The 26,452-nt window shown below is 36.3% G+C and overlaps 1 protein-coding gene across 1 annotated transcript in view; it reads right to left on the bottom strand.

Annotated features, from left to right (window-relative positions):
• LOC150092545 (uncharacterized) overlaps positions 1 to 26,452 on the bottom strand; it is a 335,783-nt gene that overhangs the window by 276,688 nt on the left and 32,643 nt on the right. The window contains exon 3 of the mRNA XM_090414232.1: positions 6,503 to 6,577. Within this exon, the coding sequence (XP_090270358.1) occupies positions 6,503 to 6,577 (75 nt within the window). The remainder of the gene's footprint in view (positions 1 to 6,502; positions 6,578 to 26,452) is intronic.

The following is a 26,452-nucleotide window of genomic DNA, read 5'->3' as shown; positions in this document are numbered from 1 at the left end:
AATGCTACAGTTATATACAATGCCAATGGGACATTATATCAAGCAATACAGTCTATTTAAGCTATTAGTCAGCAGTTAGAATTCAAGGATGTAGGATAAGATGATTTGATGTTAAATAAGGTGTGTGACAAGGGTGCACATTATCTGTATGAAGGAAATTATGAAGGAAAGTGGTATTAAATCTGATATCAAAGATGGAAATGTTAATCTCATCTCTTTATGTTAATTTTATTCAGAACAAATCTTGCAGACTTGTTCTGAATAAATTCAGTACAAGTCTGCAAGATTCCCTGACTAAACTGAATAACTGCTGTAGCAAATTTGGTATGAAAATCAGCAATAAAAAGACAAACAAAATAATCAGAAACATGGGAAAACATCTATATCCTGAATGGAGAACCTATAGAAAAAGTAAAACATTTCAGCTATTTAGGCACTTTTTGTGAAAGTGGCAAATTAAATATGGAAATAGATAACAGAATTAGTAGGAAGTCAGCTGCATAAATTTATATGGAATGAGAAAGAAATCAATCAAAACACCAACTGTGAGTTGGTGAGTGTTCAAACCAATTTTAAGTTGAGGATCTAAAGCTGGGTTAGAAATAAAATACTTGATCAAAGTCTAGAGATACAAATATGAGAGTTTTGAGAAAGATTAGTGGAGTGAACATATGGCAGTATGCAATGGCAGTATCGTATTACAAAAGAGAGTATTAGGAAAGAATTTGCCATTGTGAGCAATCAGGAATGTCTTAGCAGAGTTAATCTCAGATGGTATGGTCACTTAAACAGAATAGCAGAGGAAAGATTAGCAATGCAAGTGTTCTTTTCCAGGTTGGCAGGAAAGAGATCCAGAGGAAGACCACAATCTACATTGATTGATATAGTAAAAAGTATGTTTGAAGACAGAAATGTAAGATCTATTAATATCGGAGTCTTGACAGATGACAGATTAGCTGGAGAAAAATTATTATTGGAAGTTCATAATGGTGTAACTTTTTCATATAGTACTATTATAATATCCTATACACACTCTGAAGGTACATAATCAGGAAGAATTTCAATCAGGAAGAAAATATAAATATTTTCTGATTTTTTTTACCCCTCCCTTAATTGCAACTTATAAAAAAAATAAGCTTATTTTTTCCAGATTTGTTCTAGCAACCAAAAATTAAAATCTCTCCTCCAGATCAAATACAGTTGACTCTCACTATAGCAAACATCACTGTAATGAATTATCTTGCTTTTTCTTCTTCTCTTCAAGGATTAGGCTTTGACTGTTCTGGCTTCACTGGTGTTTCCATCTTGCCGTTGGTCTTCCCCTCTCACTCTTTCCCTTTGGCCTAAATCTATTCACTTCTTTTGGTAGTCAATATCTTAACATTTCTCTCTATTTTCATTGATCTTTTCATTTACGTTATAAATATCTAGTTATTTTCTGATGTCTTCGTTTCTTATATGGTCAAATTCTCTTTCTATGAGTGAAAAGGGTGCAAAATTCCACACCTGTGGAATTTTGCACCCAGTGTGGAAAGAACGTATAACAATCCCATCATACAATACTGGTGCAAAGTTGACGTATCCATATGTGGAGTGGTGAACTTTTTGGAAAAGTTGGCAAGTGCGTGCATACAGAAATAGGTTGAAAGAGAAACTGTGATCTGAAATGATACTTTTGGACTTTGCTAAAACTTTTAATAGGATACTGTAAAAATAATCATAACTTAAAATTCTGAATATTTTTACATATTATTTATGTTAGTATGTTTATTTAGTACTGTCATATCATGTACACCCCTTGAGGGTACATGGCAGGAATTTGATGATGATGATGTATGTTTATTAGTTTTAATTTCATAACATACATTGTCAGCACTTACGATGTGCCCGTTATTGAAATTGTTTTGTCAAAGCATTTAAAAAAATTTGCAAATTTTTTTAAATGCTTTAAAAATGTAAAGTGGGGGGGGGGGATGTAAAGATATGTAAAACATTTAAAAAAATGTATGTACTTACTGGATTTGATATTTGTATTACTTACAGGAATTTTATTGTAGTTTAAAATTATCAAAAGTTCTGTTTTATGGAGACATTCTCTTGTCGCTAATGGAGACACGTGTCAGCCATTGTATTTTGTTCCTCGCTGGACATTTTCAAGGAGTGCGCATGCTTGCCAAGAAGTTTGATGTGTGATTGACAGCTGACAAGTTTGGTATCATAGCAACAGGAGAGTAAACAAGGATAGCGTTCGGAAGGGAATTAGAACACAGGCCGGCAGACATTTAGATTCAGAGGAAATTGAGTTTTTTTTTTATGTGACAGTCGGAAGAAAATGAATAGTACTGTATATTCCGAAAAGAGAATCGTGGAACTATTAAGTTTCAAAGTGGAATAAGTATTGATAAATAAAAAGGAAATATTGCTATAGGCGTTTTTACAGTAGGTTCTGAAAAGGAAATCGTATAACTGTGAATTCTTTGGAAGAGTTAAGACTGTCAATAAACATTAGTGAATAAAAGAAGAAGTTGCTATTTATGTTCTAAAGGAATGTTTGAGAAAACTCTGATTAGGAAATTTCATCTGTCTTAAGGACACCGGATTTAACTATTATTTCTACTAAAAAGAGACAGAATTGAGTCAGGAAGAATTAAATGTGTGCTACATGAGTGAAGAAAAAGGATCCTATGAAAATGAAGAATAAAGTCATATACCTTCGGAAAAGGGCCTTGACAGAGAGAGAAACTGGCTATGAACATTTTGACATTGTGAAAACAAAGTGTTTAGTTAAGTCTAAAGTGTAAGTTTATTTTTAAAAGGCCTTGGATCCAATTAATTTGTAGTTAGTTATGTAATATTTGTTTGAAGTGTATATATATATTGTTTTTGTTATATTAAATGTGTTTATTTTGTATTTTGGTCTTGAGTCAGTGATTTATTTGGATTCTGAAAGAAATAGTAAAAAAGAGGTCATTGCACCAATCGGAGAGAACCCTTGTGCATATATAGGTACACTCGGAAATAAATTAAAAAATTAATTGTTGAACAGAGATCACCTCTATAGACAGGATAATATTAAATAATTAAAAATCCTATATTTAAACAATGGCACAGCCGGTAGGATAAATATTATATAAATATCCTCTATATAACCATCTGTAAATATAATAAATTCTCTTTCTATTAACAATGCAGTATGGAAGTCTGTTATATAAATTGGAGAATGTGGGATTTGACTTTCTTGTTCTTTTCCAAGGGTCTTGCATCCAGATGGCACCATAGCCACCTCACCCAAAGGACAATTCCTGCACTGATAACCAAGAGAAAGTTCCCCCCCCCACTTTACAGAACTGCTTACTATACAGCCCACATCCACCCATTCCAAAGAAAGGTAACAAAAATCAGTCAGCAAAAATACCATTGAATTGTTTTCACTTCTGTTCTCTCAAAAATTAAGGAAAATGTCATCAAGAGGCAACTTCAGCACCACCTGGAGACCAACCACCTAAACAGTGACCAGCAATATGCATTCTGCCTAGATTCACAGCTGTTCTAGTCTTCACAACCCATCTCCGGATTCAAGCCATGGAAAAATTTAGAAAAACTCACATGGTCATGCTTCACATTTAAAAGCATAATTTTCCATAATGCATAGCCAAAATGAAGTGTGCACTGCATTATGGGATACTATGATAAGTGACATGAAGTAGCCTAATCGTGAAGATACTTAACGTGTAAACTTTATTTGTTTACAGTTGGATAAAAGATTAAACAATATAATTCCTTAGCAAGTTTAATTTACAACCAAGGGAAAAAAAAATAAATGCCCACAATTATCCAATGTTTGGTATACTTTTACTGACACTCTTCTTCATGTATATATGGTATGGTGCAAAAAAAATAAAAGAAAAGAAAATAAATAAAAAATAACTACTGAACTTCAACATCGATTTACTCCATGACATATATTGCTGTAGTTATTCAGCATTACTGTTTTTTTTTTTTTTTTTTTTTTTTTTCATACTGTAAATGATCTGTTCTCACAGACTTCAACTCCTATTCATAACTTTACAAGTGACAATATAATTGATCCTCCGAATTATATCCAATATAATTTGGAGGATCAATTATTACAATTAAGTCACAAGAAATAAATAGTCCAAGATAACAGCCTAACATTTTTTTAAGTGGACAGAGAAGTGGAGTTTAAAATTTAATGTCAAGAAACATAAGAATATGTGATTCAGTAAAAGATATCAGATGAATATAAGTTGAATAGTTATTGCTGTTGGAATTATGCAATTACGACTACAAAGGCCAGTATATTAAGTCTGTTAATTTTAAACAATGTTGTGACCAGTTGATTAATCGTGGAATAAAGAGCATGGATTTCCATAAAGAAATTCATGTTGAAATGGACTGGCTCAGAAACAGTGAAATATAAAGATTTGGGTCTTTTGGTTGATAAGGAATTTACTTTCAGAAATTATATTGGTAAGACAACTAGTAAAGCTCCAGATAAAAAAAAGGAAGGTATGATACCATTTATAGGTTGGTTACACCAATGTTGGATTATGGTTCCCAACTTTACATGCAAAAGGTTTTTAATGGATGTCAAGAAAATCAAGCATATTCAGAAAATGGTGGAGGAACTGCATTACAATAATCAGACAGCTGTTTGTAATCTAATGAGTTTATCTAACAGGAGATGGAGAGTGGACTGGGGTTTAAAAGCTAGTTCAGAACATATACACAGGTTACAACTTCTGCATGCCACCACGGTTCCACAAGTCAGTTACATTAGTGATGCTGTGTGCAGTCAACATTCATGTGTTTATCAGTAGAGAGAGAAAGAGAGAGAACTGTCTAGCTGTATGGGTTAACATGCAGTGAGGAGATTACGAGAACTATGTAGCTGTAATAGCACTTCACAAGGTTGGAATGCAGCCACCTGTTATTTTCAACAAGCTAAAAAACACCCAGGATCAGTAGAATGCTTGTGTATTGGACAATTAACTATTATAACAATACAGAAGACATATCTGACTGCCAAAGAATGGGTCGATCACACTGCATAAGGATGCAAGAGCTTGTGAGAGCTGTGAAGGCACACCTCTACTGTAATTCTGTGAGAACGCAGAAAGTGATGAACATTTCACAGAAAACAATGTCATGTTGCTAACTGATAACCTGGGGGTGAAAGCCTATCATCGTTCTACTGGATACTTCCTAACACCACAACTTATGCGGCAGAGAATGATAAAATCAAATGCACTTCTCTAGCAATATGTGAACAACAGACACAGATATCCTCTTCACAGATGAGAAGAATTTCACAACTGAAGAGTTGTTTAACCACTAAAATGATTAGCTATGACCTGGATAGTTGCACAGAACATAGCACTTAGAATTTAAAGAGGTCATCACCCAGCATCAGTGATGGTTTTGGTGGGAGATGATCTATTGGGTATCCAAGTTGCATTTCTAGGAGAAAAGAGTCGAAACCTCTACCATAGTGTATCAAGACCATGCTGGAACCTGTGGCACAGCTCATGAACAACACATTGTTTCATGGTAGGCAGTGGACTTTCCAACAGGACCTAGTTCCTGCACACAAGGCAAGGAACACAAACAGTGGTTAGATGCAAATGTGCCTGACTGCATATCACTATCTGATTGGCCATCTAGAAGTCCTGATCTGAATCCACTAAACTTCAAATTGTGGTTGAAGCTTGAGAGAGCAGTTTGCAAGAAAAGACACCCCAGCAATGCCAGCCTGAAGGCAGAATTGGAATGTGCAGCGGCAACATTTTCATTGGATGTTGTGCATGCCACCATCAATGTGTGAACTCACAGACTTTGGGCGTGGATGCATGAAGGCAAACGGGAGACACTTTGAATATTGAATGCTGCTATATGCATGTTATATATGTGGTTTGTATGTGCTGAAAGCTCTAAATGATTTACTGATAGATTGAAAGTTTATGCACTGTTCAAGTTGTAACAGTATTTATAGCTAGGCTAGGTATAACGAGTATTTCATTAAATTTTAAAAAAATGATTGAAGTCAAAAGATACGTTCTTATCCAATGGTGTTCCATAACATAAAAGCTTTGATTATCTCTTTATATAAATGCTTGCTTGAAATCTCATGTTGTTATTCAATTTGGCCTTATCCTTAAAAATGCATCAGTTGCTGTGGAGAAATACTGGAATAAAATACTGACTTTTTTTATGTTGTGTTGTTAACATGTGTAATAACCAACAAAAGTTTAGACAAGCATATAATTGGTTATGCATTACATTCTGTAATCCACTTTTAAACTGTGAAATGAAGAAAAGAAAGAATACAATGAAAGTTAAAAATCAGGATTTTTATCTATTCATGCAACAAAGACTCAATCCTACAGTAATATCTTATGAAATACAACTTAAAATTTAAAATAAATGAAAACAAAGAACAAAATAAATAAATAAAAATAAATATAGAAAAACTATATCATACCTTGGATCTGTTTACTGTCATCATCACTATCACTATATTGTGATAACCCACGAAGTGGAATTCTATTATTAGTTGCTTTAAAAAAATAAATACAAAGCGCTTAACGATAAAGCAAATGAGGTATAAGAGATGCTACTACTTTTTTAAAAATTCTTTTTTCAAAATAAATCTCCAACATTGACTAAAAAAAGTACTAAGCAAGTTTAAATAGTGATATTATTATTATTACATGACACCTCCAGGGAGTCCAAAGACTCATTGAGGGAGGGCATCTACTCTACAACTGTCTCCACCACTCAATCCATCAACGAACTGCAATCAGACCAACAGCATCTACCGCCCACCACCACTATTTGCACAATCACACACACATCCATGCCCACAGCGGGATTCGAACCCACAGAGTGAATATGTTAACCATTCGACCAACCAGGATTAATATTTATAATAAATTAAAACTTATGCTGTAACAAACCAAGAATTTAATAATTATGCATACTGAAAAATTAGAACAGGCAGGAAACATAAGTTCTTTAATCAGCTTTCATTCATTTATTCATGGCAAACGATTTGATGTAATTTAATCAGCATTCTGTGTAGAAAGAATGAATGCGATTTTTTGGATGAGTGGAGCAAGTTTGAGGGAAGATTAGATTTGTATAAGAGTGACGGCCTACACTTTAATGCGTTTGCCATCAGAAGTCATGAAAAATTATTAACTGATATGAGACCTAATGCAGAGTCAGGGAAATAGGAAGAATCATCAGAATCTGTATGTAAGAGTGACAATGTTGGGTAATTGTGTTAATGATGGGGATGGTTATCAATTATGATTATGAAAAGAGAACGATTGTGTGTTCATCTGGTTTGGACCTATCAAGAATGTGTAATGATGTCTGCATAAGTAAGGAACTAGATAAGAACATAGATATGCAAGTTGTCGAACTGCATCATGCGAACAAAGACAAGAAAATACACAAAAGTCATGCAAGTAACGTATGTCTGTACACGAATGCTAGGAGTATCAGAAACAAAGGAGTAGAGTTCGTTGCCTTGGTCAATATGTTGGGACCTCATATTGTAGGCATTAGTGAGACCTGGCTATGAGAAGCAGACATACTAATCGATCATGCTGCCAATGATAACACATGACTTGAATCCAGTTAGAGTTGAAACCTATGACTACAATACTGGTAACAGTTGTTCTGTTACTCTATTACTAAACTCTATTACTGTTACTGGTAACAGTAATAGAGTTTATTGAGCTGTTGTGAGACAACTTCCTCAAGCAGTATGTGACAGAAGGAACTCTACATCAAAGACTGTCAGAGAGGGTTTCAATTAAAGATAACTATTCTGCCTCTGGTTAGTGATGGTGATCATGCGATACTCACTTGGGAAGTGGCTAAGTTTGTGATGTTCCATTCAGCAAAAGTTACATGCTGAACTACAAAGCAGGAAATTATGACCACCTGAGGGGTATGCTGGGTTCTGTGCCATGGTATCAGTTATTGGATGGGAAAGACAAACAGTACATGTGAAGTGTTTAAAAAAATACTTCACATGTGGAAGGAATATCGTGTGAATAAGGATGATGTCAGCATTATTATACAGGTACTCCAAGGAGTCCGAAGACTCATCACGGGAGACCCAATCTATCCACACAATCTATCATACCTCTCCTTGAACCCATTAATAGAAAAATCACTCGCAACTGACTCTGGCAGCCGATTCCACTCATTCACCACTCTCCAAGCAAAAAATCTAGTCCTCACATCCCTAATGACCACACTTTATTCAACTTCCAGGGATGACCCCTTGTTCCAGTCCTTCTTGCCAAAAGCTGAAACATTTCTCTTGCATCTATCCTATAAAATCCTTTAAGCAACTTATATGTTTCTATCATATCCCCTCTTTTTCTCCTATCAACCAACTTCTACAATCCACACACTTTCAATCTATCCTCATAGGACACATTCCAGCTACTCACCATCTTGGTCACTTGCCTCTGGATCCTCTCCACCACTTCCACATCCCCAAAAAATCCAGAGGACCAGACTTGAGCAAAGTAATCCAGATGAGGACATATGGAATGATAATTGTAAGCAGAAAGCCAGAAGAATCAGAAGTCTTGTATGGAAAACTAAGTCTGAGTAGTTCAGCATGTTAATCTGCATTCAGAAGAATAACACTTCTGAATGCAGATGGTACGAGGTGTGTGTGTGGGGGGGGGGAACTGATGCAGAAGTGATTGTTCAACTAATGAGTAGCCATTTTGCTAAAAGCTGTCAACCTGGTATCAACATAGGTTGTGCATTGAACTCGTCACTACCTCTTCACTGTATGAGAAAACTTGTGCATGAGTAGAAAGTACTATAGCTGTTGCACAAACTGAATAAGAATTCTGCCATAGGAACTGATGGGATATCAGCACGGATGCTAAAAGATTGTTCAGCTGAACTGGCTATTCCTTTGACTAGGCTATATAATATGAGTCTCAGAACAGGGTGGTGCAAAGACTGATGTATCCAACTATTCAACCAATTAGTATCTCAGGAGTGGTGGTGAAGATATTGGGAAAATTGGTTAAGCCTCACATTCAGAAATGTGATTGCAGAGAATCTCTGCTCTGCAACAAACAGCATAGGTTTAATAAGGGAAGGTCATGTTTTAGCAACTTGCTCACATTCTATGATAATGTTACCACTAAGTTAGACAATGGCAATGGATATACCATGATACTTTTGGATTTTACTAAGTCTTTTGAAATGGAAGACTGTTGCATAATCTGGAGAATATTGGATTGGCTTATAACCTATTAGCATAAATACGAGGATAGCTCACTGACAGATATCAAAAAGTGGTATATGGCAGTGGTGGGGAAGGGCAAATCATCCGGATTCAAGGTACCCAGTGGTATGCCTCAAGGATCAGTCCTTGATCCATTGTTATTTAATCAGTACATTAATGACATTGGAAAGGATTTGACATGTGACATACAGCTATTTGCTGATGATGCAAAAAATAGGTAGGATAATCAGGAGAGCTGCTGATATGCAGTGCTTGCAGAATGATTTGAATAGGTCGGAATTGTGGGCACATGAAAATGGCTATCAGTTCAATGTTAATAAATGTAAGGTCATGCACTTTAGTACAATCAGATATCCAATATTGTATTATATTGGTGGGATTATGCTACTGCTGGATATTGCTAAGGCATATGACAGGATATCACATTACTGTTGAACAAATTGGAAGTTATGAATGGAATATAAACTACTGACTTTGATAGGCAGGTGGCTGATAGATAGATATCAGAACGTAGTATATGGGAGGGAGTGAATCTGCCAAATTTAAGGTGACTAATAGGTAACCTAAAATTTGGATCAGTCCTTGAACCACTGTTATTCAATTTATACATTAATGATATTGGGAAGAAGTTACCATTTTGTTTGTTGATGATGCAAAAATAGACATGGCAATCAGAAATATTAATGATGCACAGCATGATGAGAAGAATGAAAAGTCGTGTTTCTCAGATGATGAAATTACAGATGTTACTGTGACTCCAAAAATTCAGAAAATGAAAGATGATTGCTTTGGTAGGTACAAATGATCTAGCAAGTAATGTGTGGTATGCAAGCAATAAAAGTTGTAAGAACAAGAAAAAGAAGTAGTGAGGAAGTCAAGACTTTGATTCAGCTGTCACAGCATAATAGAGATGAGTTAAGAAGAAGGCTCATGCACTAAGTCAACACACAGGCAGTTTGCAGATGCTTGGAGTAAATTTGATGGATGGAAGAACTTATATATGAATGATGGATTGCACTCAAATAGATTTTAGAGTTAGGTCTCTGGAATAAGTTGTTAAATAACAGAAGCATAGAGTCAGAGAAACGAGAAGTTTAAGGAGAGAAGCAGGTAAGCATGTCTGTAGGCATCCTTGAGGCGAGTGAGTAAGGGAATGATAAAAAATAAATAAAAAAATTGTGAACATAGTTTCTCAAGTCATGAATTTGAGTGGAATAGTCAATGATAGATGAAACAGCAGCTAAGGAAACAAGAGAATACTGAGATTTAAGTATGCTAATAGCAATAGCATCTGTAATAAGGTAGGAGTTTTTGGTATTGGTTAGTTCAACATGGCAAAAAGATAAAGGCAATCAGTGATAGAAGGGAAGAGCTAAAAGAAAATTAGCATTTTCAAGGAGGGTAGACTGAACAGAAGGAGAAGGAAGGATTTTTTTAAGGATACAATAAGATTTGCAGCCAAAACCAAAAGGACAGCAAGATGAAGAAGGAAGTACATCTGAGAATATCTGTATGAGATAGAGGCAAAAAAAGACAAAACACAATGAGCTGCTGATATAGGCAGAGAGTAAAAAGCAGAATGCAGACATCATATATCAGCAAATTAGAACAAGCACTGGGCAAATAATTATTACACACAACATAGACTGAAAGGACACATGGATTAAGTAAATGGAATTTATATAGATACTAAGAATATTGCCTAAAACACAGCAGGTAAAAAAGGAGACTCTAGGTTTGAGAGTGCTGGATCTAGTAAGAGCATCAAGAGCATTGTCAATAACCAATGTAGCTATATCGATTCTGATTGGGGAGAGTGATCATGCAACATTCAACTGGAAGATGCCACATGTAAAATTTCCGTTAAGAAAGGGTACATGTGGAAACAATCTGAGTTACTTCCACATGTACTTAAGGGTTTATTAGGCACAATGAAGCAGGAACATAACATGAATCTGCAAGGGAACAATGCCAGCAGTGCATGGAAAGTGGTCAGAGAGCACTTGAAAGAAGCAGTATCAAGCAATATACCTAGGATCAGGAAGAGAATATATCACTGAGGAGTAAAGCAAGAACTGATGAAAAAAAAATGCTGCGAAGAGTATTATGAAGAGAAGCGACCTGCAAGTGATTCTTATCGGGATGATAAGAATGGACAAAATCATATTTCAAGAAATTAGAGAAAGTAAAAAAGTTCTTTCAGTCCACGCAGTTAGCCTAGTGGCTGTGTGCTTTGCAATCGTATGCCTGGGGAAGGAGTGTCCTAGGTTCGATTCCCATTGGTGACATGAGGAGCTGAAGGATCTTCCCGTTGGTGACGTGAGGAGCTGAAGGATCTTCCCGTTGGTGACGTGAGGAGCTGAAGGATCTTCCTTAGCCATAGCCAAGTTAGTCAGCCTTGGGCATGGACAGTAGGGTTTTCTCCTCAGTTTATCCTGGGGCTTTTTATCCTGCAAAGCAGGCAAACCAGCCTTGAGAATCCAACATTACGGATAGAATACACTGGGGCATGGGGCTGACCACATTATCCTGTGAACGGTTTGAGGTCCGATGATTAACTAACCCTCGACACCACAAGGTAAAAGAGGGAAAAGGAAGATGAAATGAGAAAAAGTTCTTTAACTATATGGTAAGTTAAAGGAAACATGATGCAGAAATATAACTATAATGAATGATGATAAGATGATTGAGAGATTGCTTAATAAGGAAGTTCATTATGGTGGAGAAAGTGCAGTGAATGATGTGACAAGGATCAAGAATATGTGAGAACAGTGATAAATTGAAGTGTTTGAGATATTATTACAATATCTTACAATAGAATATATCATATATCATGGAGTCAGATGGGATATCAGCATGCATATTAACAGAATGTGCAAAAGAATTGTTAGTGCCCTGACTGGGCAGCTTAATTTAAGCTTCAGTGCTAATAAGATCCTTATGGAATAGAGAAAGAAAGGGCAAAGTAGTTTTGATTCATAAAGGAGGCTCCACCAAAAGGCCCAAAGAATAAAATTATAAACAGATTCATATTTCAGGAGTGGTGGTTAAGGTAATGAAACAAAATAATCAAAGGCAGAATTCAAGAATAAATGGAACAGAAATACAATACTCTGTAGAGGCAACATCATTTTATAAGGTCAGGTAATTTACTCACTTTTTTATAAGGTGGCAGATGGGCTGCATAAAGGTAATGGCTACATGATGCTGCCAGATTCAACAGAAGACCACACAGAACTCTGTAAAATGGAGCAAAAATAAGGATGAATACAAAGCTGGTGATATGGATTAGAGCAGTGGTTCCCAACCTTTTTGTTTCCTAGAGCACATTTTAAAATACCAGTAGGGTGACGGGCACCATCTATTTTTTCAATTTTACTTTTACTTAATTCACTCATTTTAGGATTAAAAATCAAAATATTTCAATGGGGGGGTGCTTAAGGGTCAAAGCTGTATAACTGAGAGGAGACCTCTACATAGCCTTTAAAGGAATGCGGAGAACCGACCAGGGCTTCTGACCTAATGTCCAATCCTCACCTTCTCGTGGTGCACCCTGTTGGGTATCTACTTTGATACTGAACGAACGAGGATGGGCTGGCAATTTGGGATTTAGCCTACCAAATTGTATTCTTATTGGTTAAACCAAAATAAAAAATGATGGTACAACATGACAAAATTTCATGCCGGCTGGGGCGTCGCCCGGTTAAACAAGGCCCCCGTTGTTTTCGCCAGGGAACCAGGGCGAACAGCGAAAAGTCAGCTACTGGAACAAATCTGAAAACAAACCCCAAATCAACATCACCAGAGTTAAAGATCGGTACTATCAACGTAAGAAGCCTGAATGGCAAAGAAATGGAGCTAGCTGAGGAATTAGATAAGTACCAGATCGACATAATAGGGGTGACTGAAACAAAAAAGACCAAAACTGGTGAGATCTTTCTGAGCAATAAATACAAAATGTTATATTCAGGCAATAACAATCAAGGAAAAGAAGGAGTAGCCATAGTATTCAACACAAAATACGAGGCTAATCTTCTTGAATGGCAGTCAGTCTCAAGTAGAGTAATGTGGGCAAATATGAGAATGGGGAACTGGACAATGAGACTTATTTGTGCCTATGGTCCCACAGAAGGTTCTACTAAGGTAGAAGTGGAGGAATTTTTTGAGGCTTTAGAAAAAGCAACTGACACAATGAAAAAGGAAAAGTTGGTCCTTGTTGGGGATCTAAATAGTAGAGTAGGAAATGATTGTGAGGCATACAAAAATATTTTGGGAAAATTTGGAGAAAAGAGCAAAGCTAATAATAATGGCAAATATCTGTTGGATTTCTGCTCAGGACATGGACTGGTTATTACTAACACCATGTTCCAACATAAAAATGTGCACAAATTCACATGGAGAGAAGAGGCTAGGAATAAGAAAAGTCTCATTGACTATGTTATTGTTGATAGTGATGTTTTCTCCCTGGTGCAGGACACCAGAGTGTACAGAGGATTTGAAACTGGAAGTGATCACTATTTAGTCTTGAGCAGGATAAAATTCAATTTCATATTGCAAAGAATAACATGTAAGAAAGTTTTAAAGCGAATAAAAGTTGAGCAGCTCTCAGATGTGAACTGTAGACTAAAATATACAAACATTATTCTAGAAAAAATGAGAGAGTTTGAGAACAGGAATCAAACCTTGGAGATTCAGTGGCAAACTCTGAAGGAAACATTGATTGATTCTGCCAGAGAGGCATGTGGTGAGGTTGTGTGCAAAGATAAAAAAATCACAACTCCCTGGTGGACACAGGAAGTTAAAGAGACAGTGAAGGAAAAGAAGAAAGCATATCAAAAGTTCCTGGCAAATAAGTCAGCTTTTACTCTTACAGAATACAGAGACAAATGTAAGAAAGCTAAACAGTGTGTAAAACTAGCTAAACAAAAGTCATGGGAGGACTTTGGCAAGAATATAGAAAATAAATATCAAGAAGGTGGCAAAATATTCTGGAGGTTGTTGAAGAAGCTTAGGAATGGAGGAAAGAGTGCTGTAAAAGGAATTAGAGATGATAAAGGTGAAATGAAAACAGGAGAAAAAGATATCCTTGAAGTATGGAGTAATTACTTTGAAAAACTGCTAAATGAAACAAGCAGTGATGACAGCACAGTGATAAAAAACACTGACCAAGCATGCAGTCAGGAATACATATCCATACTTGAAGTAGAAAAAGCCATCAAAGGCTTGAAATGTGGAAAGGCAGCAGGAGTAGATGATATTCGACCAGAAATGCTGAAGTATGGTGGTATAAGAGTCTTACAGTGGCTGCACTGCATAGTTCAGAAAGCGTGGACAGAGGGACGAATTCCCAATGATTGGAGTAGAGCTTTCATAGTACCCATATATAAAAAGGGAAATAAAACTGAATGTGAGAATTACAGAGGTATTTCCCTATTGAGTGTTCCTGGCAAGATCTATGCAAGTATACTTGAGAAACGGTTGAGAAGAATTGTGGAAGAAAAGCTTGGTGAAGAACAAGCTGGATTCAGGCCAAATAGAGGCTGTCAGGATCAGATCTTCACTTTACGACAAATAGTCGAGAAAGCATGGGAATATAACAAAGATCTGTATTTAAGTTTTGTCGATTTGGAAAAGGCATATGACAAGGTGCCAAGAGAGAAGCTATTCAATACGCTGCAGTTATATGGTGTCAATGGGGCATTATATCAAGCAATACTTAGTCTTTATTTGAGTTGTGAGTCAGCAGTTAGAATTGAAGGAAGTACAGGAAGATGGTTTAATGTTAAATCTGGTGTGAGACAAGGATGTACATTATCCCCTCTGTTATTCATTATCTATATGGATCACATTATGAAGGAATGTGGTATTAAACCTGATATCAAAATTGGAGATGTTAATGTCAGCTCTTTGCTTTATGCGGATGATGTTATACTTCTAAATAAATCCGCTACAAGTCTGCAAGATTCTCTGACTAAATTGAATAACTGTTGTAATAGATATGGTATGAAGGTCAGCAATAAAAAGACAAAGACAATGAAAATAGGCAGAATCATTGAAAATGTCAACTGTGTTGTGAATGGAGAACCTGTGGAACAAGAAAACATTTCAGCTACTTAGGCACAATTTTTACTGAAGATGGTAAACTAAATATAGAAATAGACAACAGAATCAGCAAAGCTGGTATTGTGGGAAGTCAATTGAATAAATTCATATGGAATAAGAAAGAAATTAGTCGGAACACTAAATTAGCTGTATACAAGACTGTGTTCAAACCAATTTTAACTTATGGATCTGAGAGCTGGGTCAGAAGTAAAACACTTGACCAAAGACTAGAGACCGCAGATATGAGAGTCCTGAGAAAGATTAGAGGCGTGAACAGATGGCATCAATGGCAATATCATATTAAAAATTAGGATATTAGGAAAGAATCGACATTGTCAGCATCCAGGAATGCGTTAGCAGAGCTAATCTCAGATGGTATGGTCACTTAAATAGAATGGGAGAGGAAAGATTAGCAAAACAAGTGTTCTCTGCCAGGTTGGCAGGAAAACGACCCAGAGGAAGACCAAGATATAGGTGGATTGATACAGTACAAAGTGCTTTAGACGATAGAAATATAAGATCTGATAATGTTGGAGTCTTGACAAGTAACAGACTGATTTGGAGGAAAATTGTAGATAGGAAGTTAGTAATGATGTAATTTTTTCATGTAGTACTGTCATATCCTGTACACCCCTTGAGGGTACATGGCAGGAATTTGATGATGATGATGATGATATTTCAAAAATTTAAGTACAAGACACAGTTAAAGTTATGTGCATATAACTAGCAACAGATAACGAACAACTTCCAATGCGTGTCTACTTTACATTGTATGGGTTTAATACTCGTCATGTGCCATTAACGCATGCGTCATATAGCATGCCATGAATTGTTGCGTGATGTGCACGTGATTATTTCACACTATACGGCACACGGTTGAACAGAGGCAGTCACACACAAATTGGTCGACGGTCGCCATGGTGCCCGCGGGCATAGGGTTGGGAACGCCTGGATTAGAGAGTGGCTGATGGATAGATATCAAAGTGTAGCATATTCTATGCTACCCTTTAATAGCTAGTAATCTGCCTACAAAGCCATACAGAGAAGTTGAATCCAGAAGTAACTACCAATATGCAGTAGGGTTCTGTCATGAACTGTGTGATTTAATTTATATATCCTGACTATATATTTATATGTATTGACTTAGGAGGTGTCTAAAGGTGTGGAATTTACAATTAAGACAGGTTACATGTGGAATTATCAGGCTGATAAGTGACAAGCATAGGAGTTTGATTGGTTCAGTGCCATGGCATGTAAAACTGCAAGGGCTGGATTTTGACAGTGGAGGTGGTTAAGAAGTGTTTGCATGAGGCAATGGCTGACTGTATACCTATAGTCTGAATAATAAATCAAGTAGAGGTTAAATGGATGAATAACAACATTAAGCTTGATCTGCAAAAAAAAGAAACAACTGTGGAGGGAATTTAAGGAGAAAGGTGACCGGCAGGCACATGAACGGTATAAAGCGCAAGCCAGAAGGGTAACGAGTGTGGTAAGAAAAGCAAAAGCGGATTATGAAAGAACATTAGCCATGCAGGCCAAAGAAAATCCCAAACAGTTTTTTCGATATGTTGCAAGTAAAAGAAAAAATGTATACGGCAGAATGATTTTAAAGAATACCGATGGTAGAGAGGTAACCGAATCAGTTGATATAGTTGAATTACTGAGCGAGCACTTTGCAAGCGTATATCATCCAGGTGGTAACATTGCAGGAATGAATGAGCCAATAGCTTATACGGGAATTGTGGTGAATGAAGTGGAGGTGAACAGTCTATTACAAAACCTCGATGTCAATACATCTGTGGGATTGGATGGTATACCAGCTCATGCCGTATGTAAAGCGGCTAAAGAATTGCCAGTGCCCTTGACCATTTTGTTTAATTTGAGTCTTGGGTCTGGATTAGTCCTGAGGGGGGGGGAGAGGGGAAAATAGTTCCACTGCATAAAGGAGGTTCCAAGACTGCAATTGTAAATTACCGACCGATCAGCATATCAGGAATCGTTGTCAAGGTCTTGGAGAAAATAGTCAAGAGAAAAGTACAGGATTGGATAGATGAAAATGGGATACTGTATGGGGGACAGCATGGTTTTGTGAAGGGTAGATCATGCCTCAGTAACTTGCTCATGTTTTATAACACATTGACAGCTGAACTGGATAAGGGTAATGGGTTTACAGTGATTCTAGTGGACCTTGCTAAGCCTTTGACAGGATACCACATGGAATTCTAATCAGTCAACTGCAGCATATGGGGATGGATAGGAGGGTGGTTGATGGAGAGATATCAGAGAGTAGTTTATTCAGAAGTAGAGTCCGAAAGAAGGCCTGTGACTAATGGTGTACCACAGGGGTTCTTGGACCACTACTTTTCAATTTGTTCATTAACGATATAGGAAAAGATCTGAAAGGAAGTGTTCATTTGTTTGCTGATGATGCAAAGTTGGGTAGAACAATAGTGAGTGCACAGGATGTCAAAATTTTGCAAGATGATTTTGGATAGTTTGGAGGACTGGGCTAAGGAGAATGGATGTCAATTTGATGTGGCAAATGTAAGGTTATGCATTTTGGGGTGAAAAGATTAGCAGCAGTGTATCACATTCATGGAACTGTACTCCAGGAGATTGACGACGCCAGGGATTTGGGAGTGTTGGTGGATAGGGAGTTGAATTTTAGGGGGCACATTGCAAAAGTGGCTAAATCAGCTCATCAAATCATTTGGTTACTGAAAAATACTTTAACAAGCAGAGATAAACAGGTTATTGTTCCTCTGTATCGAGCCTTGATAAGACCCCACCTAGACTAATGTGCCCAGATTTTGGCGCCAGGGTTTCTTCTTGATGGGGAGGAGGTGGAGAGGATTCAGAGATGAGTGACCAAGATGACAGCAGGTCTATGGAATGAACCTTATGAGAACAGGTTGAAGATCTGTGGTTTGCAGAAATTGGTTGATAGGCAGAAAAGGGGTGATATGATTGAGACATTCAAATTACTGAAGGGTTTCTATAAGATTAATTCAGAAGATATTTTTGAGAATAGGACTGGTGGTGGGAGGACTAGGAGCCATGCATGGAAGCTGGGTAAGAATGTAGTTAACAAGGGTGTTAGAGCTAGGTTTTTTACTTGGAGAGTGGTGAATGAGTGGAATAAGCTGCCAGAGTCTGTTGTGGGTGACATGACTATGAATGAGTTCAAGGAGAGGTATGATAAGATACTGTGTGAATGTCAAATAGTTGTTCTTGACATGATGTTAGGGCCTACCCCGATGAGTCTAAGGACTCCTTGGAGTTGCCGGTAATAATAATAATAATAATATCAAATGATATAAAAATTTATTCAAGAGGAAATAACCAGTTGTTATGATGTAAAACTAAGTAGAGAATTAAGGAGATATGCAGATCCTACAGGATGATATAAATGGACAAGAAGTATGAGCTAAGGACAATGGCTGCTAGTATGCGGTAAAGAGAAAGACTGTGCGCTAAAAATACCAAGCAATTTTATAAATAAACTTCAGAACTCCATGGTGTACACAGGAAGTTAAAGAGGCAGTGAAGGAAAAGAAGAAAGTATATCAAAAGTTCCTGGCAAATAAGTCAGCTTGTGCTCTTAAAGAATACAGAAACAAATACAAGAAAGCTAAACACTGTCTAAAACTAGCTAAACAAAAGTCATGAGCTCTCAGTAGTCATGAGAAGACTTTGGTAAGAACATAGAAAATAAATATCAAGAAGGTGGCAAAATATTCTGGAGACTGTTAAAAAAGCTCAGAAATGGAAGATAGGGTGCTGTAAAAGGAATTAGAGATGATAAAGGTAATATGAAAACTGAAGAAAAAGATATCCTTGAAGTATGGAGTAATTACTTCAAAAATTGCTAAATGAAAAAATCAGTGACAGCACAGTGGTAATAAACACTGACCAGGCATGCAATCAGGAATACATATCCATACTTTACGTAGAAAAAGCCATCAAAAGCCTGAAATGTAGAAAAGCAGCTGGTGGTGGTGGTGGTAGATGATATTCGACCAGAAATGCTAATGTATACAGGTATAAAAGTCTTATAGTGGCTGCACTGCCTAGTACAGAAAGCCTGACAGAGGGATTACACTGGAACATCTGGAAAAGGCATATGATAAGATGCAAAGAGAGAAGCTATTTAAAATGCTACAGTTGAATGGTATACAGATGATTGGAGTAGAGCTCTCATAGTACCCACATATAAAAAGGGAAATAAAACTGAATGTGAGAATTATAGAGGTATTTCTCTACTGAGTGTTATATGTAAGATTTATGCAAGTATACCTGAGAAACGGTTGAGAAGAATTGTAAAAGAGAAGCTCGGTGAAGAACAAGCTGGATTCAGGCCAAACAGACGCTGTCAGGAATCAGATTTTCACTTTAAAACAGGTAGTTGAGAAGTAATTAAAGATCTGTATTTAAGGTTTGTCGATCTGGAAAAGGCATATGACAAGGTGCCAAGAGAGAAGCTATTCAATACGCTACAGTTATATGGTGTCAATGGGGCATTATATCAAGCAATACTTAGTCTTTATTTGAGTTGTAAGTCAGCAGTTAAAAATACAGAAAGATGGTTTAATGTTAAATCTGGTTGTCAGACAAGGATGTACATTATCCCCTCTGTTATTCATTGTCTATATGGATCACATTATGAAACAAAGTGGCATTAAACCTAATATCAAAATTGGAGATGTTAATGTCAGCTCTTTGCTTTATGTGGATGATGTTATACTTCTAAATAAATCTGCTACAAGTCTGCAAGATTCTATAACTAAATTGAATAACTATTGTAATAGATATAGTATGAAGGTCAGCAATAACAAGTCAAGGACAATCAAAATAGGCAGAAGCATTGAAAATATCAATTGCATTGTGAATGGAGAACCTATAAAACAAGTAAAACATTTCAGCTACTTAGGCATGATTTTTAATGAAGATGGTAAATTAAATATGGAAGTAAACAATAGAATCAACAAAGCTGGTATGGCGGAAAGTCAACTGAATAAATTTATATGGAATAAGAAAGAAATTAGTCACAACACTAAATTAGCTCTATACAAGACAGTGTTCGAACCAATTTTAACTACAGATCTGAGAGCTGAGTTAGAAGTAAAACACTTGACCAAAGACTAGAGACCACAGATATGAGTCCAGAGAAAGATTAGAGGCGTAAACAGATGTTTTGATGCCATGCTGACAATTGCCTTTGTCAGCATGGCATCTTCGTGGACACAACGTAATATATTGAGCATGTGCATGGAGGCATCTAGCAAGAAAAAAAACAGACTAAGTAAAAAGTGGGCTCTTAGAGTCCTGATTGGTACCCTCTATGGGTCTACACCCATAGATGGACACTTACTAAAGATCTCAAAATGATGGTTTCCCATAAGATTCTACTGTTTGCTAAGGTTTTTATAACACCATACTATAAGAAGAAGTGATGGTGGTGTGATAGGCAAATGTGTGTTCAAAATCAGGTCATGCCATGAATACAAATCACCAGATTCAATGGGAAAAAACTTTCCTATCAGGAACAGATTTAAATCAGAGAGAGAGAGAGAGAGAGACAACATGTGCATAGACAGTCAACATCTCATATTGATGTTTAATGGAAAAACAGACACCTAAAGCTAATAATTAAGTAATAATTTATTAGATAATTAGCTTAATAAGCCAATAATTTTGCCTTTGTCATGGGCACAACGTAATATATTCAGCATGTGCATGGAGGCAACTAGTAATTTTCCTCAGTACAAGATTACCCAAACTTAAACAAATTTGGCTGCATCACACTGCCAAAAATCTGGGAGACTATAATTTTAAAACCTTCAGCAAGTGTTCATCACCTCATTCATTGCCAATTAGGACTGTAAAAATGATATGAGCATGAGTGATAATTAACGTCCAAGTATCCATACCAGATCAGTGAACATCTCGATCAATAGCCTCAATCCTCTCCAATTCCTCAACCACGAAACTCGGGTAACCAAATGAATGCATAGTAGTCCAGATGTGGCCATATCAAGTCCTTAACAAAGATGGATAATCACTTCCTTATCTCAACTTGTCTGTGTTCTTCGACATCCATGTGATCTTTTAAGATAATATGCTTAGTCAAAATTAAGTGGATATTGAATACCACATTATTTCTTAGCCGAATAAGAAACTCAAAGATAGGAAATCTAATCTAAGAGTTTCATGCCGAATATAGAAAACTACATAAAGTAAGGCGAATCCAAACGTAACCCAACACCTGGTAGTGAAATGCCACTATTGCATCCATAATATGCTTAATTTTGCAATATGTCGTCCTAACCTCAACTGTCTACCATCACCCTCCAAATCTTTACACTCAAATTTCTTGTAGTGTCTAGTTCCATCGACGTTACACACAGCATGTACGAGGGTGGTCTGAGAAGTTCTCGGCCTAGCAATTTAAAAATGAATTTATAATTTCGAAATTATTTTTATTTTTCAACATAATCTCCCTTAAGACTAATACATTTATTCCAGTCATGCTCCAGCGCACTATCCCATCCCTGTAGTGTTCTCAGTAAGATATACCAAATACCCCTCTATAGCTATAATCACCACTTGATTCAAAGAAAAATGCTCACCAGCGAGGAAGAATTTTAGTTTTGGGATACTAAAGAGACAGAAGTCAGAGGGACCAAATCTGGGGAATAGGGTGGATGTTCCAACAATTCACAGTGCAGATACCTTTAATTTTCCCATTACCAAAACACCTTTGTGGGCAGGTGCACTGTCGTGATGAAAGATGATTTTTTTCTTCTGCAAACCGGATCTTTTCCCACAAATTTTTTCATCTAGTCTGGTTAAAAGATCGGAATGATATTCCCCAGTTCTTGTTTTACCTTTTCAAGATAATAAATAAACAAAATGCCATCCCAAAACACCAATCCATGACCTTTCCTATTGATGAAACTGACTTTATCTTCTTTGGCACTGAACAACCGGCTTCTGTCCACTGTTTTGATTGCTGTTTGGATTCTGGTGTGTAATGGTGAAATCAAGTCTCATCCATAATAATAAATCAACGCACAAAATCAGTTTTTATTCTTGTTAAAACACTCCAAGCACTGTTCAGAGATTTTCATGTGAGCACATTTTTGATCAGCGCAGCACCCATCTTGCACAAAGCTTTTTCATTTGCAATTCTTCATGCAAAATATATCCTACATGTTCTTTTGAAATGCCTATAGTCTCAGCAATTTCAAGTACTTTGACTTGCCAGTCATCCAATACCATATTGTGCACTTGATCAATGATTTCTGGTGTTGTTACACTTTTTGGACGTCCTTCACGTGGATCATCTTCAAGGCTGGTACAGCCACGTTTTCAACTCAGCAGCCCATTTCTTAATTGTCGAAAATGAAGGAGAAGAGTGCTCAAACTTTTATGAACTTCAAATGAATGTCTTTTGCCATTAAACCTTCTTTTAAAAGAAGTTTATAACTGCATGATACTCAATTTTATCCATTTCAAGGGGATGCAGACAACACTTTTGTTTCTGACAGCTGTCTAAAACAAACTACTTGATAGAATGACTTGCAATTTCTCAACGATACTTATGACAGATGTACCAACATGGAAAAAAAAATGTTGCCATCTATAGTTGAAGCCGAGAACTTTTCAGATCACCCTTGTAATCCCATTATAATGAGCTGCAATGCCTGGTGGGAGATGACCACACCAGGCAGTCTCCTACAAGCCACTTGGGACATTAAAAAAAAAAAAAAAAAAAAAAAAAAAAGAAAGAAAGTAGCATTAAAATCAGTGAAAAATATGCATTTGTTATTCTTAGATCTTCTTCTTGTGTGTTACAGATTAGGCTTTATAAGTGTGATCACTGTAACTTTATTTCATTTGTGTCTCTATATAATAGACAAACCAGCCGAGAATACATACATGCTATGATAAACATAGCAGCCTATGTTAAATAAGGTTAACCACCCTGCAGGAAGTTTTTTTTCTCTTAGTTATAAAGTATATCATACTTGGATAAGGATTAAAACAAGAATATAATTTTTTGTCAAGTATAATAAACCAACCATCCTATAATGACAATAATAAGTAAAGTAATTCCTTGGCCATGATGGGACACTGATAAGTTAAAACAGAAGTATTGAATGTATGGGTCGCATCCCATTTCCCACTGTGTACTAGCCAGTCACAGCCAGTAACTTGGCTTCTTGAAACCTAATGAATGCTGTAATACAGCAGTTAATTCTATTTGCATAGTACATTATGGCTGGTTGAACTGTTCTAAAGGATGTTGGAAGTTTTTCCACTTGGTTATACTATAAACTAAAGATACCAAGAAATTATATAGTTGGTTTAATCCTTTATCCAAGTGTAAGCAAACAAAGTTTGCGCCAGAAGTACTTTCAGGACTGGGGCAACTCGTATATAAAAGACAATAACTTTACATCACTTGCCTTAGTATCCCATAATGCAAAGCACATATCCTTATGGACATGTATAATGCAATGCATTATGGGAAGGGTCACTACCCAGACCAGTTTTGATTTTTATTAAGGTTTCATCAATGGGAGACAGACCCAGAGATGATACTAAGGTTGAAGTAACACAGAAGTCATATTTTCAAATACGAATTGCCCAAAAGATGTCACACCTTATTATTAAAATACCCTGGATTAGAGAATTATTGTTGGAAGTTTTTTCACTTGGTTATACTATAAACTAAAGATACCAAGAAATTATATACTTGGTTTAATCCTTTATCTAAGTGTCCTGAAAATACTTCAGTCCTGAAATACAGTCCTGAAAATACTTCAGGGGTGCAAACTTTGTTTGCTTACACTTGGATAAAGGATTAAACCAAGTATATAATTTCTTGGTATCTTTAGTTTACAGTATAGCGAAGTGGGAAAACTTCAAACAACTATCTCTTAATCTAAAATAATTATACACCATAAGGATATGTGCTTTGCATTATGGGATACTAAAGCAAATGATGTGCAGTTTATTATTATTTTTTTTTATTCCCCTCGTTCCTCCACTATCCCTTAGGGATGATTAGGACTAATTGATCCTTCCTAAAGAGGGATTAAGTATGTATTTCATGACTGTAGATTCATGTGTTCACAGGCTAGTTTGCTTATTCTGAGGGACGAAAAACCCCCAGTTACCAGGTGAAAAAACTCTACCTCTGTATGAGACCAGCTAACTCACCTTTAGTCAAAAGAGACCAGATAAAAGTTCCTCACATCATGAACAGCAATCAAACTCAGGTCTTTCCAACCAAAGGGCTTTGTCCATACTGACTGAGCTATGGAGACTCATGTGTGAAGTCATTGCTTTTATATATGAATTGCCCCAGTCCTGAAAATATTTCAGGAGAAAACTTTGTTTGCTTACACTTGGATAAAGGATTAAACCAAGTATATAATTTCTTGGTATCTTTAGTTTATTGTTCTGTAGGATGAAAAGCCAGAGTCCTGGGAGGTAAAACCCCTGCTGCCACTTCTCTATGAAAGCAGCTAAACTCACCTTCCATTTACTATGTTTATATATATATATATATATATATATATATATATATATACACTTTTTTTTTTTTTTGCATAATTAGTAATCATGATTAACTGTTCATAACATTATGGCTAAAGTCATCATGGATAAGTGGAGAGAGAGAGAGAGCACACTGTAGTACTATGAGAGCACAACATCAAATTTCTGAAATGTACCCTCAGGGAGATGGTACAGGATATTATAATAGTACTACATGGAAAAATTACATCATTACTAACTTCCAAGTGACAATTTTCCTCCAAATTAATTTATCATCTTTCAAGACTTCAATATTATCAGATCTTCTATTTCTCTCTTCTAAGGTACACTTTTACTGTATCAATCCACCTAAATCTTAGTCTTCCTCTGGGTCTTTTTCCTGTAATTCTCACATAGAACATGTTTTTCTAACTTTTTTTTCCAATTCTGTTTAAGTGTCCATGCCATCTGAGATTAGATCTGCTAACACATTTCTTAATGCTAACAATCTCAAGTTCTTTCCAAATATACTCATTTTTAATTATACTGCCACTGATGCCATCTGTTCACTAATCTAATCTTTTGCAAGTCTCATATCTGTAGTCTCCAGTCTTTCTTCAGATCTATGGATCTGAGAGATTGGTTAGAAGTATTTCTAACCAATCTCTCAGATCCATAAGTTAAAACTGGTTTGAACACTGCCTTGTATACAGCTAGTTTAGTGTTTTGATTAATTTCCCCTCTCATTCCATATAAATTTATTCACCCAACTACCTGTCATGCCAGCTTTGCTAATTCTTATTATTTCCATATTTAATTTGCCATTTTCTTTAAAAATTTTGTGTAAACAGCTGAAATGTTTTACTTGTTCTGCAAGATCTCCATTGAGAATACAGTTGATGTTTTCAATGTTCCTGGCAATTTTCATAGTCTTAGTCTATTTTCACACCACACTTAATATAGCAGTTATTCGATACAGTCAGGGAATTCTTCAGACTTTGTACTAGATTTACTGAGAAATATAACGTTACCTGTAAAGTAAAGGGCAGGGATTAACCTCTCCAATTTTGATATCAGGTTCAATACTACTCTCCTACATAATATGATCCATATAGAATGAATAAACAGTGGAGATAACATACACCCTTGTGTCACACCTGATTTAAAATATCTTCCTGTACTTGCTTCACTTAATTATTGCTTGATATGTCCCATTTACACTATATACTTGTGTTTTGAACAGTTTTTCAACTTGTCATAAGCCTTTCCCAGATCTAGAAAACTTAAATATGGATCCTTGTTATATTTCCATGATTTCTCTACTATTTCTCACAAAGTGAAAATTTGATCCTGACAACCTCTGTGTGGAATGAATCAAGCTCGTTCTTCCCCAAGCCCTTCCACAATTTTTCTCAGCCTTTTTCTCACACATATTTGCATAAATTGACATACTGGGAAATTCCTTTGTAATTCTGTTTCATCACTCCT

Source organism: Typopeltis vanoorti, chromosome 25 (genome assembly GCF_054136105.1).
Source record: "Typopeltis vanoorti isolate ZY-2024b chromosome 25, IOZ_Tvanoo_1.0, whole genome shotgun sequence".
NCBI classification, from domain to species: domain Eukaryota; kingdom Metazoa; phylum Arthropoda; class Arachnida; order Uropygi; family Thelyphonidae; genus Typopeltis; species Typopeltis vanoorti.
This window is presented reverse-complemented; position numbering and strand designations above follow the sequence as displayed.